The sequence below is a fragment of the Loa loa genome (assembly GCF_000183805.2).
Source record: "Loa loa unplaced genomic scaffold supercont3.79, whole genome shotgun sequence".
In the NCBI taxonomy this organism is placed as follows: domain Eukaryota; kingdom Metazoa; phylum Nematoda; class Chromadorea; order Rhabditida; family Onchocercidae; genus Loa; species Loa loa.
In genome coordinates, this window is record NW_018108259.1 from 54,787 (window position 1) to 56,928 (window position 2,142).

At 30.7% G+C, this 2,142-nt stretch overlaps 1 protein-coding gene across 1 annotated transcript; it reads left to right on the forward strand.

Moving 5' to 3' along the window:
• Positions 1-787: 787 nt before the first annotated feature.
• On the forward strand, positions 788-1,001 carry LOAG_14916 (hypothetical protein; the record flags this gene model as incomplete). Its single annotated transcript, XM_003150408.1, has 1 exon — positions 788-1,001. A coding segment is annotated over one exon (214 nt), but the record flags the coding sequence as incomplete, so codon positions are not given.
• Between the last annotated feature and the right edge of the window lie 1,141 nt (positions 1,002-2,142).

Here is a 2,142-nt window from a genome sequence, read left to right on the forward strand (position 1 = left end):
GATAATAATAATAACGATAATAATAATAATAATAACTAGAAAAAAAATCAGAAATTAAGGCAAAATAAATTGCTATTTGATGAACAATAATAATTGGAATCAGAAATCAAAATAAAATAAATTTGTATTTAATCAATAATAATAATAATTGGAATCAGAAATTAAAACAAAATAAATCGATATTTAATCAATTTTGTTACTCCACAATTAATTTCTTTCCTTACATTTATTCCATTTCAATTCATTTTCATTATTGGAGTTTAATTTTTGTTTTTGAAAATAAATTTCTCATTTCAAATGTTTTTAATTATTGCATTCAATTTGTTCAAGATGTCATTTACACGACCAGTTTATAGCGAGCGGTTCGTTTCTCTAACTTGTTTGTAGATTTCCTAATCTTCCAATCGATATTATTATTCACTTTCTTTTTTTTCATATTCTATGGTTTCATGGAATTATTGATTATTTTCAGCTTTTATAAATTGATTGTGATAATGATAGTGATAAATGATAATGCTTTTATCATCGCTGACTAACAATGTCAGATGGATATTAATCTTTTTTTTTGAAATTTTTATCCCAAAATTTCGTCACTTTCTTGTATATGTGTGTAGATATATGCATGTATGTATGTGTGTGTGTGTGTGTATGTATGTGTATGTTTGTTTGTGTATGTGTATGTGTGTATGTGTATGCGTGTGTATGTATCTATGTATGTGTGTGTAATATCGATCTTTCAATATGTTGTAAGTACGGTATGGGAAGATCGCTTTCTAAAAACTTGCAGCAAACCACGATGGGACGTGATATGCGGGCTTGACGTCATATCACTCATGATAGTCATCAGTCTTACTATCAATCAATCATTTATCCAATGTTTTGGTTTTGTAGCCACCCATATACGCGCACGTACGCACGTATACACACACACACATACACATACACACACACATGCACACATACACACACATATAATACAAGCTTGTCAAGCAAGAGAGTAAAGCATCACTGGTTAAGGAATGATAAACTATTTGTATGTATGCATATATCGTGTTAGTCATTATTATCAACATTATCTGTCGTTATCACTAATCATATGATTCACTTGTCAAAAAAAGGAAAAAAACTAAAGTTTATCTGGTTGTAAATATGATGTGATATGTTTATTTGCATTTTCTTATATCCATTATCATTATCACTACCATTATCATTACCATTACTTCATATTCAACAAATGTATTTCTATATTTTTTCCAGTCTTTCCTATCATTATTATTTCTTATTATTACTATTATTATTATTATTATCTTAAATTATTGATTGATTTCGTGTAACCCATTTCTGATTTCATTCCATTATTAAGTTGCATATTAATAAATTTTCATTCTTTTAATTCATGCAATAAATTATTTTTCATTTTTTATTTTTCCAATGCTCTTTTTAAACGGTTTCTTCGATTATTTCCCTCATTTTAACAGTCATTAAGTAAGTTTCTTCATTGCGTGACATTAAAATATTTGATAAAAGGAATTCATTCGTTGCTGAAAGTTTTCGTGAAATTTCCCTTCCCGTCTGGAATATTTCCCGGAAATTCTCCCCGCCCTTTCTCATCTTTTGCCCTGTTCCTTTCTCTCTCCAATTCTCTCAACATGCAACGCCAATGAATAGTTCCAATCGATCGTGTTCAATGTCAATTGCTTGCTTTATGCGTCAGCAAGTATTAGCCGCCCTTTGTATGTATCTCCTTACATATATATATATACATATATATATGTATGCGTGTGTGAGTACACGCATGCTGGTGTGCAAATATGAGTGTGCGTGCAAATGTAACTGTATGTACACGTATACACGTATAAAAATACGTGTCGATGTTGATGTGCATATACGTGTTGATGTAAGTGCACGTGTAAATGTGAATGTATGTGCGCTTATGTAGATATATTTGCACGTGATTATGTTACGTTTTTTTTTTGGTTGTATGTGTGCAAGTGCATGTATGTGTGTGCGTAAGTTTCTATACATGTATGTGACGTGTATGAGTGAGCTTTCGCGTGTATGTGTGTGTGTGGCACATGCATATTAGGATATATATGCATGCGAAGATGTGAATGAGTATGTGCGTGCACGTTAACATACGTG